Source organism: Hippichthys cyanospilos, chromosome 17 (assembly GCF_059441005.1).
Source record: "Hippichthys cyanospilos isolate Australia breed blue-spotted pipefish chromosome 17, RoL_Hcya_1.0, whole genome shotgun sequence".
NCBI lineage: Eukaryota > Metazoa > Chordata > Actinopteri > Syngnathiformes > Syngnathidae > Hippichthys > Hippichthys cyanospilos.
The window spans coordinates 6,677,166-6,690,970 of NC_142385.1; the positions used below are offsets into that span (position 1 = coordinate 6,677,166).

Sequence of the window (13,805 nt, forward strand, 5' to 3'; positions counted from 1 at the left end):
TTTTGAAAATAACTTAGCATTCCATTCCCATACACAGTAGTGATCTTTCATTAACAATATCCAGAGCACAGTACAATGTTGTACTGAAAGAAAGGAATTACACAGAAGAGCATTATTTAGCTTACACAAGCTTCAGACATGTTTATTTCCTATAAACAAATATTGAATGTAGCGATCACATGACTCAGATCAGTGTCTGAACTTAAAAACACATCCTGCACAAAGATGTGGAGGAATGATTCAGAAATGTTATCTCTTTCAGAACACAAAATGATTCACAATGTGTAACCTTTTACTCTTTGTTTCCTCCCATTCAACATTAATTTCCCCCCCTGCTTTCCCTTAGAACACCAAAGTCAGGATGATATACTTATTCATACATATATTTAAAAAGAAAAAAACTGGCAGCAGTGCTCCTGAAAATCAGTCTCTGTGTGATGTTGGAGTGAGGAAAAACAGTGAGAGAGATGTGTTAAGACACGCCATCTTAGCATTAGATCGAATGACCCAAGAGTGAGCTATAGATTGCATGACTGATGTGAAGCATGGGCCTCTTTTCAATTGTGACAGCAGTTCTTTGCATTTCTTCGCAATCTCTGTTTCCCCTTGCGGCCTTCAGCCCAGCATTATTGTGGCAGCAGATCTCAGGCTTGAAGCGGGCCACCCATTCATGTTCCTCACATTTTTCCTGGAGCCGACGGCATCATGCCTGGCATCCCACCAGACATTCCCGTGTTGGGCCCCAACAGGATCTGAGGAAACATGTTTGAGATGTTAATTGAGCATGGTCAATGTTTGTTACGTGAAAAATGATCAATATTAATACAAGTAAATGCAGAGGTTTTTAAAAAAGTCGGCTTCGAGAAAGTATTTGTCTAACTGATAAGCGAATCACCTGTCTCTGCTGTTGTAACTGCTGCTGCTCTAGCTGTAGCCTCTCCGTCTCAAACACCACAGGCAACACCAGGATCATGAAGGAAGTTGTTCCCACCCAGAGGGCTGAGCGAGAAAAACTACATTGGATGAAAACCTCATCAGATTACATTTTAATGTGAAAATCCTCCAATGGACACAACGATGGAACAGCTGGGTATTGCTGGACTTAACTGAAAAAATGGAAGCACATATACCTGTAAAACTTCTTGGCCAGTGACACCGAACACTGTGCTGAAAACTCGGCAGCTGTGCGAACTGTGTCAGGAAACATCTCTGTTAGGCCCCACAACCTCTCCGCCAGAGTCTCATCAAGCTGGGGGAAAAAGAAACACATCAAAATTTCTGTGACTACAACTTAAATGTGTCATTACAGATCATGTGTGTGTTCCTTCATTGCCCCAAACATTTTCTACGAATCAAACGTGTTTTTCATCTAACAATTCCACTGACATAACGACAAGCAGGGGTTTCCATTCATTTTCTAGAGCCGCTTATCCAATCACATGACAAAGACTGGGTAGGAATTAACGTCTGTAGTCGTGTTGGTGGCATTTTTGTAGGTGGTGTGAGTGATTTTTTTATTTTTTAGTTTGTGATTTAGAAATACTGTAAGGCGCCTTTGCTGGAAGGGAAAAGGTGAGCGAGGCTGACTTAGCTTGATTCATTTCACGCTGCACGCTAGCTAACTTTATCTTAGCGTTGCTTTTATTTTAGCTAGACTAACTAATGCAACTTTATTTGGTCGAAAACAAAAGCTATTCAAGGTACCAAAAAAGTGATTGGTAACTCACATCATCATCATCGTCATCGTCGTCAATTTCGTCCTCAGGGGCCCGTGTAGCCACCGGGCCCGCAGTCGGGGAAAGCTCCTCGATTCCGGCCATGATTTCTCGTCTGTCCCACTGCGAGAATGTCTCGTCGATCAAGCAGCTAGCAAGACAGCAAAGATCGACAGACGATACAACAATGGTGTTGGCTAAATTAAAAACTGTTTAAAATTTGCCAAGTTGTTCGTGAGGAAAAACTGCTAATGCTAGCAAGCGTGCACATATGCAAGTATGAGGTCACCGGCGGAACGCATGCGCGTCGGCACGTCAAGGTCGGGCGGCGTCAGTTGACAGAGCCCATTGGTCCTCCTAAATTAAGTTGCGCCCTCTAGCGGCTGGATGTCTCAATGAAACCACTGAAGTTGTTTTGACCAGACCCAAAATAACTTGTTTTCGCTTACCGATTTCCCTTGTGGAACATTGGTTGACCGTGCGTGGATCCAAAACACGTTAAAACTTCAAATTTGTTCGGAATTTAACGGGACGCGAATACAAACAGTACTTTTATTAAGATACAGTAATTTGAATTCAGTATATTACGTTGTAGATAACGCCATAGGTAATAATTCATTTTGCAGATTTCTTTTTTTTTATATATATATAAAACCTGTCAACCAAAGGTCGCTACGTCCCTCTTGGATGGAAAAGATTTGACATATCAACAATAGTCCGACCTAGTACCCATTGAGCTTTTTTTTTATTCAAGAGTCCTGTAATATTTGCTGCATTCATTTACCAGTTTTACCTAAAAGCTATTTGACAGAAATGTTTTTAAATATTTTTTTAATCATATATACAGCATGTGCATGTGTTTTACTATTTTTTATTTGTAAAATACAGGCGCAATGTACTGTAGTTTTTTATTTATGTTCAAATGTTTTTACAGTAGTTATATAAATGTTTTACGATTGATGCATTTATTTCGTGGATGTTATCATTTTGACATTTTCTTTCATTATTTTTTAATATTGACAAGTATATACGTAATGACATAGAAATCTATTCAAGAATACGTGTACAATATAGTTTTTTATTTTGATATTTTTTGTTTCATCCATCCATTTTCTAGAGCCGCTTATCCTCACAAGGGTCGCAGGCTTTTGCAGGTGCCAATCCCAGCTGACTTCAGACAGTAGGCGGGGAAAACCCTGAACTGGTTGCCAGCCAATTGCAGGGCACACAGAGACGATTGATATTTTTTGTTTAATATTTAAAATAAGTCGAATAAAACTGTCTAAATGTCTATTTCATCGATATATATTTGTGTTTGAAATATAACTACTTACAAGCAATCATTGATCCAATCATTTAATTACATTAAAAACAAAATTGCAAATACATTTTTAGTGGATTATTTCAGATATAAATGTATATTGAGTAATGTTACTGGAATTTAATTGAAATGGAAATGGATGTTTATTTTGTAATCTAAGTCGTTAAACTGCACATTTCAACCTCTTTTTGATCATTAATACGAACGACTATTTGATAAATCACAACATTTGCACACCCTTGCTATTAAGCTCGTATGACACGCGACATGACTAAAACGATTACAATCTGTGACATATTAACTCAACATTGACTTAAACTCTCTCACTTGGCCAGTCAAAGCTGGGATCGTATTTTTGACTTTTTCCGTTTGAGTAAACAACCAGTGTTTTTCTCCAAGCTGTTTTTGAGGTAGGCAGGGATTCCTTGTTTACATCCTCCCGGAGTACGCGGCAGGGGCGGGTTTTAACTCCGCCCTCATTCTTTGACCCTGACGTCATTGTCGCTTGTGTTCCTTTTTTTATGAATGAAAGAATCCCACCTCAGAGAGCAGCGAAGTCATTCCGGGAAAAGGCGGACTGACATTTTGTCGCTTCGAGCCAGCGGTGAAATTGTCTCATTTCGGAACCGCGAAGCCGCCGAAGAGGTGCATGTGAGCCGATCGCGCGAGAAAACAACATCGGAGGAAGACCAAACGGCGTAAAATTCGTCAAATAACCCAAGGACCCGTGAGTGGGCAGCTGTTTACTTTAATCTCTCATAGCCGATACCGCTGATGCTAAAGATGCTAACAGGTCGAATTACTAGCATGTTCAAAGCGGCGTGGATGATGCTTATACCTTGTTAATAATTCTGTTACGCGATTGTTGCCTGATGAATGCGGTTATCGTTTTGGGTGTTAAACTACGCGTTTACACATAACTACATACGATTAACACATTTTTACAGTTGTGCTAAAATGGATGTCGAATGCAGCTGCTATCGATGTTTACAATCGCTTTATAGCCTAAATTGGCCAGCTCATCTGTCATATTAGAAAGTAACCATGAAAATGTTGTAGATTAATTAGCCGTTCACATTGATACATAATAGGCATTTTTAGCGTCGTGCGTGGCGGCGTTGCGTTCACTTGTTGCTCTCGGGTTCGGTAAGCTTCCATGTAAAACGCAGCAGACCATCTTATGTGGTATTTTTAGCCGAGCATGTACGCGGATATCCTGTAGTCTTGCGACAAATATAGCAGGGCTCGTTTTGCTTGGATTTTTGACTGGCCGTAGCCGGTTTAGCTTCTAGCGGGTATATTGCTGAATCACCATGACTTTACAAAACGACGGTTTACAGTCCCACCGGCTGTTGGGACGCCAGTGTGGTTGCGGCCACTTCACGCCCCTTGCTTTTCGGGAAATTCCACTATCTGTTTGTAAAATTACAGAGCGTTGTAGTTTTCTTTGCATAAACAGGAGTCATTCCTTACGTTGTAAACCCAACACGTGGTTGAGGAAAATGAACTTAAATCTCATTAACGTAATTTCCTCCTCTAATTAAATTTCGCTGCCTGGAATGTGGTCTTAAATGACACCAGCAGGTTAGTCAAATACTATAAGTTAAATACTAAATGAGTCGAGAGCTATTACAAAAAGAAACTGAAAGTGTAATTACGCTGAATAAAATGGAGTCTTCGCGAGAGAAATTCTAGAGTTTTCAAATGGTACGCAAAGTCTCCACAATGTAATTTATTACAATGCCAAACGAATAGTGTAAAATATACTTCTATCGCAACATACCATAGTTGACATTACACAAGTCTTCTTGAATTTCTCGCTGAGCTGTCTTTCATATTTAAAGGGATTTTCAGCAGTAAAACGTTGTTATTTTGTCTATAATAAAACTACTAAATTATTTTTCATATACTTGCTGTCAACTGAAAATAAAATCTCATGTGCTTAGGTAATAACCAATCACAGCACAGCTTTTGAACATCACATGACCAAACCCAGAACACTGGTGAGTTGCGATTCGTTGTTAACTGACCCCCGAGGACCATGTGATGTCATTTTCAGTTGACAGCAAGCGAAAAAAATGTGTTTTAACCCTTTCTAGTATTTTGATCATTTTTGGTTAATTCTCTTTAACATCATTTTTGCATTCTTTTAGCCAGGGGATGGCACACACCTGTTAGTGTGATAACTAAGCAATCATTTTATGTTGAATTTTGACATGTTGTCACCGTTTGGGTGAAATTTCAGCTCCCCACTCTCTTTTTTTAATGATTTGTAAAGGTCAAAGGTTTTGACAAAATCCTGCACAAGTGTTCAAGGTGTAAATTGTACATGAAAAATCCTTGATCAAACAAGGTATATTAAAATATTAACCTTTTACTACTGAAAACAGTTAAAGACGTTTAGAGTCCTTTTATTATGTATTGTATATGAGAACATATTTTATAAACAGAAACACACAATGCAATTAAATCCTTCCAAGCTGGCGTTGCAGATTTGCAACAATGAAATGAGAAGCAGAAGTAAAACAAACAAACAAACAAAACAAAAACCACAAACTCAGGTGGTTGCTGCAAGCATGGTAATGTTCTCAACAAGGAACTGTCAGATGCTCAGGCCATTGTGAGCAGCCACAAGTCCCAGGAATTTTCCAACACACCTTGTATTACAAATTTGATTGACATATACTTTATCACGCGCTTTAATAATTATCCTGTTGTTATTTTTTTAACCGTAAAACGATTTTGCGTACATTCTTATTTCACACACACGGTTGTTAGAGTACTGTTCCAAAACTAGGATAATAACTTAGCATTATCAGGCGGATCGAAGTGCTGTCTTACATTAAATAACCGAAGGTCACCATCAACCAGGAAGTGGCACTGCTAATTCTTTCACACGCAGCACACTTCCTTCTCGACTGAGCATTAGCCCCCCCACCCCCTCAAAAAAAAAAAAAAAAATCAAACCGTTCACACCATGAAAGAAAGTATTGTCGCCATGCAGCAAACGCTGTGGCCACAACGAGCCCGCTGGCTTTTTCTAGCCCGGCCTGAAAACCTCACGTTAAAGACATCGTGACAGTGACCTGACATACACCGCAGGCCCACCACCCTCCCCCATGCAACTCACTCAAACAACTGACCTTAAGAGGAATGTAGGAAGTCGCACACAGTCTCTGTGGACTTAATGTTAGATATGACGATAACGTTTTTAAATAGAGCTGCTCAAAGATGCCGCGCTGTTAAACAAACACTTCTGCAAATGTAAGCAGGAGTCTGACGTTCAACAAATGTTCATACTTGTTTTGAGTTTGGCTTTGTTTATTTACCTTAAAGCAATAAAGTGTAGTATTTATACCTTGATGATTGGCAAAGATTTGCTGGGTGAATGAGGAGCATTATGAAGTATGGCGTAAACCTTTTTTTTTTTATAAGCCTTGCGTCATTTTGTGGTAAATGAAAAATGTGCTATTTCTTGCAGCGGTCAGCTTTTTTTGCAAGGAAAAAAAATAGTATTGTTCTTTATTTAAATATACGATGAATGAATATTTTTTGCATTGTTTCACGCTACAATGCACATTTGACACTGAGCAGTATAATGCAGATGTGCCTAATTAATTAGGAAGAGTTTTACCCCTAAGACAGCTTGATAAGTTTTTGTTTTAAATAAATAATATGCCCAAAAGAATTGCTAAATATTATCAGTCTACATGTGTTGCCACAGCATTTGTGTTCAACGTTTCCTGAAGCATTGTAACGATCATAATATTAATGTTGATTTCATTAGCTTGTCTATGGTGTTGCATGTTAGCAATAAGATCGCAGATGTTTGTGAGTTATGTGTTTTTTTTTAAATACAAACATTTTTTGGAGGGGTGCAACTAATTCCTATTTAATGATCAGCGAGTTGCAAAAAACCGGCATGTTTCAGTTTCCATCACATTATTCCAATCTAATTATTTAATTGACGGAGAATAAAAAGCACAAAGTGATTCTGAGTCACTTACTGGTTTGTTGTGTGACATGTCAGACATTTGCCAAAAATGTTGATAATTGTTTTCCAAAGTAAAATCAGATGTTTGTAAATGTACTATTTTTGAAGGGAAAAAAAAGGACTATGGGACTATGGACATCAAATTTCCATTTGGGCAATTCAACTTTACCAAGGCCTCAAATTGATTACACAATTTTTCAAAATATTTATGGACAAATCGAGTAGACATCAACTTAGTAATTCTTGCACCTCTGCATTATGCTGAATCTATCAAGGCACCCAAGGACGCTTGGTGTGGGGGCGGGGTACCCACACCAGCCGTGAGTGCGCAGTGCACATGTAGACAAACGGCCATTCATAAATCACATTCACACATATGGACATTTTCTAGTCTTAAGATAACTGAACAAATATATTTTAGGAATGGGGGGGGTACCCAGTGTACCACTAGGTCCTGTGACGTAATGCCCTGCAAACACTTTTCTGTCTTACAGAAAAGCAATGGTGCAACGACTGAACAGCATCTTTGTCCTTAAACACTTATCCATCAGCTAATCCATTTTCGTTAGCTGTTATCATCCCCGAACTACTCACTAACCTCCAGGGAACTGTATACATAGTCATGAATACCCTTGTAAGTGTAAATATGACTCAATCATAGATACACACTTGTAATGTGACAATTAAATCCCGGTTATGTATGAATTGCATTACGATTTAATGCAGTGTGCTTTTTTGGGTTAAATTTATTACCAAAGTATTTAGTCATTGAAAATTAAGTCATTTATTGTGGATGACGTGGATTACCTGGGTATATTTGGCAAATTTCAAAGTAATTACACTCAAAAAAATATATATTAAACGAGTTGAATTGATTACTTTATTGAAGAGTCATGAATACAATTTAATTTAAAATGAAATGAACCAGGGGTCCTTTGGGAACCAATGGGAATCGTTCTACCACCTTTTTACCATACTGATTTCTCTCCTTTACAATGAGAGAAATCACCAGATTTTTTTCAGCTTTTTGTGGGGAAGGAGAGGGGGGTGTTTTTTAAAAGAGATGATATTCACTTTGAACCATAAAAGCTGCTAAAATTACTGAAAAAGGTAACAAACTAGATGGAATAAATTATACACAGTGAATATAAATGATATATTGTACTGTTCAGTGAAATGCCATTCATCCTGGAGATACTTTCCAAAGCCATTCACATTAATTATAAATATGAAATATATAGACCATATACAAATGTTTTTGCTAGTTTCAATCGTCACACTTTAAACGTTAAAAAAAAAAAAAAATTAAGAGGGACGATAACCCAAAAAAGTTTCTTAGGAAAAAAACTAATCATCGTTGAGCTTGTTCATATCTTGTAATGACTAACTCAGAAAAGCATGACTAACAATCTCTACATATTATTAGGTTAATAACCAGCAACTTTGATGAGTAGGTTTTTTTTTTTGCCAGCAGTTTCAGGCAATTATTTCTTGGTTTTGTTTAGTATTAATGCTTTCTGTAATCGCAACATAATTGTGGTGGTCAAAAAAGTAAACTTAAAAAACAAACAAAATCAAAAAGAATCCATGCGTTTTGAATTGAAATGTACCAGAGTAAAACGAAAGCTTTGGACGGTTGGCTGAATGTTGACGGGAGGAAGTGTTGCTTAGGACACCTGCTTTGTGCAAGCACAAGGCCAAAAGCCTTGGTAACTTCCCCCTTACACACGCAAGCCAACAAACAAAGGGGCCTGTCACTTTCACACACACACACACACACACCAAAAAAAAAACTTCCTCTGATATCAAACCGCGGAATTAGACAAAAGCCCGTGTGTAGAGAGGAATGAGAGATGTGCGGCTTCTCCTTTTTGCTGCCTTGCATGACCGGCGGTCTTGTGAGCGGATGTAAATGTCAGACTAGATATGAACTAAAATGGCGTGATGTGCTGACTCGCATGTGACCACTTACCTTAAAAAAATAAATAATCTTGTTTGTCTTTTCTTAGACTGTCTGAATCTGTGCTGACTGGTTCTTGGGTGCGGGGGGAAACCCGAGGAGCGTGGCATCATGACGACAGAGAGAAACAGCAAGGCCCTGAAGGTACTGCAGGAAACATTTTAGTTAGCCGTTTGTATAACACTGATATCAACCTAAAAAACAAAAACTAAGGAATGGGTTTTAAGGCACTTGCCAATTCTGATATTTGGTGGAACAAAATTCAAATGAAAAGCGATTAATCAACTTATTCATCTAAAAACATACATACTGTGTGTGTGTGTATGTATGTATAATATATATATATATATATATATATATATATATATATATATATATATATATATATATATAGTAGAGAAGTATTGTAGAGAAATATTGTCAAATGTATAGCTCAAAACCACAGTGAAATATACACATATATATATCTACATATATATATATATATATATATATATATATATATATATATATATATATATATATATATATATATATATATATATATATATATATATAGAGAGAGAAGTATTGTAGAGAAATATTGTCAAATGTATAGCTCAAAACCACAGTGAAATATACACAAATATATATATATATATATATATATATATATATATATATATACATATATATATATATATATATATATATATATATATATATATATATATATATATATATATATATATATACATATCTATATATATACTGTATACACGCACACACACGACTGTTAATAATTTTCTTCCACGGTCACAAAAACGGCGAGCAGTTGAGCCCGCTCAAAACCTTTAACCTAACCTGCCGAGCAAAAATGATGAACCCAACCTAGGGGGAAATGTTGCCCAATCAAGTCAAAATCCACAGCTAACCCGCAAGTGGCGTAGGAAGCATGTTTGTATTGCATGAATGCATTTTTTCCCACCAGCCGTAATGTTCTGTCGTCATCCTTCCCCCTCATGCAGGTGAAGCAGGAATGCGGCGAGAACGTGCCCTTCCTGTCAGACAGCGAGCTGATGTCGCTGTCTGTGCGGGAGCTCAACCTTCACCTGCGCGGCATGTCCCGCGAGGAAATCCAGAAGCTGAAGCAGCGCCGGCGCACCTTGAAGAACCGGGGCTACGCCGCCAGCTGCCGGGTCAAGCGGGTGTCCCAGCGCGAAGCCCTGGAGCAGCAGAAGATGGAGCTCCAGAGGGAGGTGGACCGGCTGGGGGCGGAGAACGCCGGCATGAGGAAAGAGCTGGAGGGCTTGGGGGCTCGCTTGGCCGCGCTGCAGAGATTCGCCAGGGGCCTGGAGGCCGGAGGGGGCAACCTGCTGGCCACCGCGCCGCGCCTTAACACCGCCTCCGTCATCACCATCGTCAAGAGTCCCGCGCAACCTCCGCCGCAGAGGGACCATGAATCCTCCTAGGCTCTGTAAACTGACTGCGGGGGTGTGGGACACACACACACAGACACACACGATGGAACACAAGAACAACGTTGCTCGGATAATACTAAACGTCAGTGATAAGTTCGCGCGCAGGAGTCAATGCGCGACATCATCAAGGACCAGCCAGTAGAAGTTCAACGGTCACTTTTTTGCGTCCAAAATGTACAGTGCTGTGCAGAAGTCTTACCAGAACCACCACTAGTCCTTAATGACACATTCCCTCATGTTTTTTGACAAATATTACATAGGAACGAAGTACAAGTCAACCCACAAAAATTCATCTTTCGTAGTAATTGCACTTTTTCTGGAAGAGGGGGTGTATCCATGATTCATATAAAACTCACCTATATGCTGTTTTCATGCTCAGACCAAAGCTGGTTTTGGTGCTCAAGAGATGAGGAGCTTCATTTACGGAAAAAGTAGCTGGCAATTACAGTACAGTAAAAACGTTGTTGTAGTTAGTGTCTATTACTGGGGGAGTTGTGCCCATTAAAGGAATACTAAACTTATTTAGCCATTACAAAATCGGTTCATTATTTTTCATGTACAATCAATACCTACCTTTAAAGAGACTTTTCCACTTGCTATCGACTGAAAATGACATCACATCTGCCCCAAGGTTCGGATAATGTGACGTTTACAAGATGAGCTCATATTGGTCAATACCTGAGCCTCGAGCACGTGATGTGGTGTGCAATAAGTGGGAAAATTTAGTTTTAAAGGTATTAATTGTGCGTAAAGAATAATTTGGTTGTGTAATTATAAACTAAATATGAAGTTTTTACTGCTGAAAGTGGCTATGTTTAATATCCCTTTGAATGTTTTCTCTGAGCCAGTCAGCAGCTAAGTTATAATAGCTTCAAGAAATAGATTTTACGAGTACATCTTTATTATATGTATAATGCATTTTTTTAAGTGTAGTAAGTTCCAAAGCGTACGTTATCTTTTATAGCCATGCGAAAAATCAAGAAAAATCCATTCAGCAACTGACAAACAATAGATCTTGCATGAAAGTCAGGATTTTGCTCAAATGTATCCTTGCGTTTCTCCCCAGCTATATTTACATTTCCTGTAAATGTCCTGGTTTACTCAGGTTAATGTCGCTAAATTCCCCTTAATTCCAATTCTGAAAATTCCCAGAATTAGTACATTATGTCATTGTCCAAACAAAACGTACTGTCCATTGGCTATCCATCCCACATCCAGAACTCGGACGCCTTCAAGTTACGTGAAACCGAGCCTCACTTCCTGTCACAATCCAACTGTGTCATCGGTGCTTTTTTTTTTTTAATGCGTCCGAAAGGTCGAAGCTTCCTCTGCTTCTGCTTTTTAGGGGCACGACCAAAAAAATAAATAAATAAATAAAAAGTACACCAAAACTAAGTAGTCAAGCTTCCCCCACAGTTGTACAAACTTCTGCATTCCAGGTTATTTTATTCGCGGTGTATTCACTACACTTTCTCAACCTCAATGGCACAACAGGGTCGCGGGAGGTTTATGTATCGCGTAATATGTATTCAAAGTAGATTATATGAAAAATACTCGTGGTAGAGGATGACTGATGTTCAGGGTTTGCGCACCAACACAGTGCCTTTCAGTACTTGTGGGAGGTATCAAACCGAACCTGCTGACCGTCCATCACAGTTTTCGTCTTGGCTAAAACTGCATACTTGTCCCACAGTTCCTACTTGTGCAGAAAGGATTCCGCCGCACGCCGAAAGTCACAACCGCTCGACTCCCCAACGCTCGTTGGTCATTGCTTAGCTCAAAAGGCGGCGACCCACTCCTCACACATTCCTCTTTACGTGTTCTTATTTGTAATGTTTGTACGTGCCGTCGAGACGCAAGTGTTGAGTGACATTTATCAGAGATATATTCTATATTTTATTTGTATTTAAAAGTAGATATTTTGACAAGACAAGCTAATTGAGTGCTGTGATGTTATGTATGTTTTCAGTACTTCCATAGTTGGGGGGAGGGGGGGGGTGTATTTTCATGTCTAATTGTATTGTGTGACAACGATTCCTACTTCATGAAATGGTGAATTATTAGCTATGTAGAAATATGCTCAAAGCCAACGGCCATATTGCTGTGTGATGATTCGTGCACGTGTGTTTTTGCCATGTTTGTACTGGCTTGCCATATTGGATTATTGGAGGGATATTATTTTTTTATGATTTTTTTGTTGTTGTGTAATTACTGTGGAAAAATGCGAAAGGCTGAGTTGAAAGGATAGAGGAAGAGAAATGGAAGAAATGAGAGGCCAGGAATAGATGAAAGATGGAAAAAGAAAGTGCTAGAGAAGATGGGGAAACGAAGGTGTGAAGCGTGTTCACTTGAAAAACCTGCTTTGAGTTAAGTCATTTTAATTTTAGTTCATGAGAAGACGTCACGACACAATTACACTTGTGTTGGAAAATAATTCAAATTTATGAAGCTTATATTTAGCTATATGAATATGTGTGGTTTAAAAAAAAGCATTTACTATCTATATTTCCATTGTCTCACCTTTTGTCAAATTGTGCTGGAGGACGTTTTGTAATACTTGCAAAACAAAAATGGTCTTTGTATTTATTGTACTTTTTCTATTGTGAAAATTGAAGTACATCATCTATTTTATATATTAATTATAATAAATGTTGTACATATTGTACATAAAATGGTGTGCTTTTGTGGTTATTGAGCCAATTGAAGTACATGGTTCTACATAGAGGATGTGTTGTACGTATCCTGGAGTTGGCTCGTGCTTAGTCAGTGGACAAATTTGGGTAAAGCTTTGTCAAAATTGGACAAACATTCACCGGCACCTACAAATTTTAGAACGGTCCACATTCCTGTCAAGTAAAATACGCAAGACTGGATTGATATCCATCAGAAGAATTCAGGGTATGAATAAGATTGAATCAACCTTTCACAACAAACGGGTTCTAGTTCCATCCATCAAAGCCGCCAGTTTTCAAATGGGGGCCCATGGGATACTTAAAGGTACTTCAGGGGGTATGTCAGATTATAACAAGGTTTCTGCACATAGCACCAATTTATTTCCCATATATATATATATATATATATATATATATATATATATATATATATATATATATATATATATATATATATATATATATATATATATATATATATATATATATATATATATATATGGGAAATAAATTTAAGGACATAATTGTTCGGAAGCATTACCAGGGGAAAAAAAAGAAAAACAGAGCTGCAGAAAAACAGAATACATTAGATTGCAGTACGTTCTCCTTGTTAGTATCCATGTCAAATGTAATTAAACTTATTTACCCAGTTAGCATTACTCATCAGAATTTAAAAATAATTC

General features: G+C 38.2%; 2 protein-coding genes across 2 annotated transcripts; one reads left to right on the plus strand and one right to left on the minus strand.

Moving 5' to 3' along the window:
- Positions 1 to 110: 110 nt before the first annotated feature.
- tomm22 (translocase of outer mitochondrial membrane 22 homolog (yeast)) lies at positions 111 to 2,029 on the minus strand. Its single transcript, XM_088438562.1, has 4 exons — positions 1,728 to 2,029; positions 1,131 to 1,249; positions 896 to 1,013; positions 111 to 752 (listed from the first exon to the last, which is right to left on the minus strand). The coding sequence occupies exons 1-4, from the start codon at positions 1,818 to 1,820 to the stop codon at positions 678 to 680; spliced, it is 405 nt and encodes a 134-aa protein (XP_088294688.1). The 5' UTR covers positions 1,821 to 2,029; the 3' UTR covers positions 111 to 677.
- A 1,399-nt stretch (positions 2,030 to 3,428) lies between these two features.
- maff (MAF bZIP transcription factor F) lies at positions 3,429 to 13,122 on the plus strand. The gene is made up of 4 exons (XM_088438560.1): positions 3,429 to 3,446; positions 3,569 to 3,763; positions 9,040 to 9,134; positions 9,998 to 13,122. Exons 3-4 carry the CDS (start codon positions 9,102 to 9,104, stop codon positions 10,439 to 10,441), a joined length of 477 nt encoding a protein of 158 aa, XP_088294686.1. The 5' UTR covers positions 3,429 to 3,446; positions 3,569 to 3,763; positions 9,040 to 9,101; the 3' UTR covers positions 10,442 to 13,122.
- The last annotated feature ends 683 nt before the right edge of the window (positions 13,123 to 13,805 follow it).

Excerpts from the sequence above, each read along its gene's own strand:
- tomm22 (XM_088438562.1), bottom strand. The coding sequence starts at position 1,820 with ATGGCCGGAATCGAGGAGCTTTCCCCGACTGCGGGCCCGGTGGCTACA. Across the intron at positions 1,250-1,727 it reads ACGATGACGATGATGATGAT|CTTGATGAGACTCTGGCGGA; the intron begins GTGAGTTACCAA and ends TTTTTCCCCCAG. Across the intron at positions 1,014-1,130 it reads CTGGCCAAGAAGTTTTACAG|TTTTTCTCGCTCAGCCCTCT; the intron begins GTATATGTGCTT and ends CATCCAATGTAG.
- maff (XM_088438560.1), top strand. The coding sequence starts at position 9,102 with ATGACGACAGAGAGAAACAGCAAGGCCCTGAAG. Across the intron at positions 9,135-9,997 it reads GAAACAGCAAGGCCCTGAAG|GTGAAGCAGGAATGCGGCGA; the intron begins GTACTGCAGGAA and ends CCCCTCATGCAG.